Here is a 1715-nt window from a genome sequence, read left to right as displayed (position 1 = left end):
ACATTTAGAATTAACTTCTTAATCAAACATGTATGAACAGAGAAAAAAAAAATCATACTAGTACCTTGATTTATTTTATTGCTTGCCGGTACTTTTTTTGTTTTTTTTTTGTTTGAGGGAAGCGAAATAAGAACTAACTCCTCGCCCTTATTCGAAATTTATTGATAGAAAAGAAGGTAAAAAAAGGAGGGGGACTAGGCCAAAACCACTCCCTGGCAATCTGGCATGCCCTTATTGCTTGCTAGTATGCTTATACATAAAGTTAATACCTATTATAATGCATTATGAGATAGATAGAGAACAGAACCCATATTAAATGACTACTTTTATTGTTTCCTTTCTCGATCAATATGTTCTTTGCAAACGAGCTACTTTCAATGCAATTGCTAGTATTACCTTCTCTTTGATATTGTCAAAGAATTGAAAATAGGCATACCTCCATGACTTTTTCAGAATCAACGTGCCACAAACACCCCAAAAGCCTATAACAAAGCCAAGCACAACACTTATATAGAAACCAAGCTTATTTTCACTAACATCTGCATGGTCTTTATTATCTTCTGCATGAGGCACGTCATCTCCTTCTTCTGGACATTTTGAAAGAGGATGCCCACAAAGTAAAGGATTGTCTTTATAAATAGATGAATCATCCAGCGTTTGAAGTTGATTGCCCAAAGGAATTCTACCGGTCAAGTTGTTGTGTGACAAATTCAAGTGAGACAAGAAGGTCAAAGAATAAATACTTTGAGGAATTTTCCCTGAAAGCTGGTTTTGGCAGAGGTCAAGACTTTCAAGCAACTTCAAGTTTCCAATGTTTGAGGGGATATTTCCACTTAATTGATTCATCGACAAATTCAAGGTACCCAATTGAACGAGGCTACCTATTTCTTTAGGAATTTCACCTGCTAAACTATTTGACGAAAAATCAATGATGGTCAGAAGTGTTGCACGTCTACCGTAGTATTCCATTTCTCTTCCTTTTAAAGTCACAATTGTTGAATCAAATCTATCAGAGCAATTCAAATTCCAACCACTTGGAGCATGGACTAGAGAAGTCAAATTAATCAAACACTTTGGAATGGTTCCTGATAAGTTGTTGTGACCCAGGTCTAAGACCTGGAGATAAGAAAGGTTGCACAACTGTTAAGGTATATGTCCACTCAGAAAGTTGGATCGCAATTGTAGCACTTTCAATTGAAATACTTTTGATCCTAGCAAAAAAGGTACTTTTCCGGTAAATTTGTTGCCTCCAAGATAAAGTCTTTCCAAAGCAGAGCAATTTTTCAAGGAAGAAGGAATTTCTCTGCTAAAATTATTGTTCTCCATATTCAATAGTATAAGAGAACTTGGAATACCCATTGAGCTTGGAATGCTACCAGACAGATTGTTGTTCGAGACACGCACAAATTCTATGTTGCTCCACAAACCCCATTCTCGAGGGAATTTTCCGGATAACTGATTGTTGTTCAGAGCAAGCTCAGATAGAGATTGAATGGTGCAAATAGATGATGGAATAGTTCCATTCTAGTAATTATAAGCAAGATATAAATAATTTAATATTGGAGCATTAGTAGACGAAAGATGGAGTGGGCCATCAAATTGATTGTGGCTTAAATCTATTTCATATAGAGTTGGAAAGTTGAATCGAAACGGAAGTTTTCCGCTCATTTGGTTGTAAGATAAATCCAACCATTGGATTTGGGAAGATATCTTAA

The 1715-nt window shown here is 35.9% G+C and overlaps 1 protein-coding gene across 1 annotated transcript; it reads right to left on the bottom strand.

The window, feature by feature from the left end:
* Window positions 1-310: 310 nt before the first annotated feature.
* Window positions 311-1142, bottom strand: LOC121049410 (receptor-like protein EIX2). Its single transcript, XM_040506723.1, has one exon. The coding sequence runs from the start codon at window positions 967-969 to the stop codon at window positions 346-348; it is 624 nt and encodes a 207-aa protein (XP_040362657.1). The 5' UTR covers window positions 970-1142; the 3' UTR covers window positions 311-345.
* Window positions 1143-1715: the final 573 nt, after the last annotated feature.

Source organism: Rosa chinensis, chromosome 5, assembly GCF_002994745.2.
Source record: "Rosa chinensis cultivar Old Blush chromosome 5, RchiOBHm-V2, whole genome shotgun sequence".
NCBI lineage: Eukaryota > Viridiplantae > Streptophyta > Magnoliopsida > Rosales > Rosaceae > Rosa > Rosa chinensis.
This window is presented reverse-complemented; position numbering and strand designations above follow the sequence as displayed.

Excerpts from the sequence above, each read along its gene's own strand:
- LOC121049410 (XM_040506723.1), bottom strand. The coding sequence starts at position 969 with ATGGAATACTACGGTAGACGTGCAACACTTCTGACCATCATTGATTTT.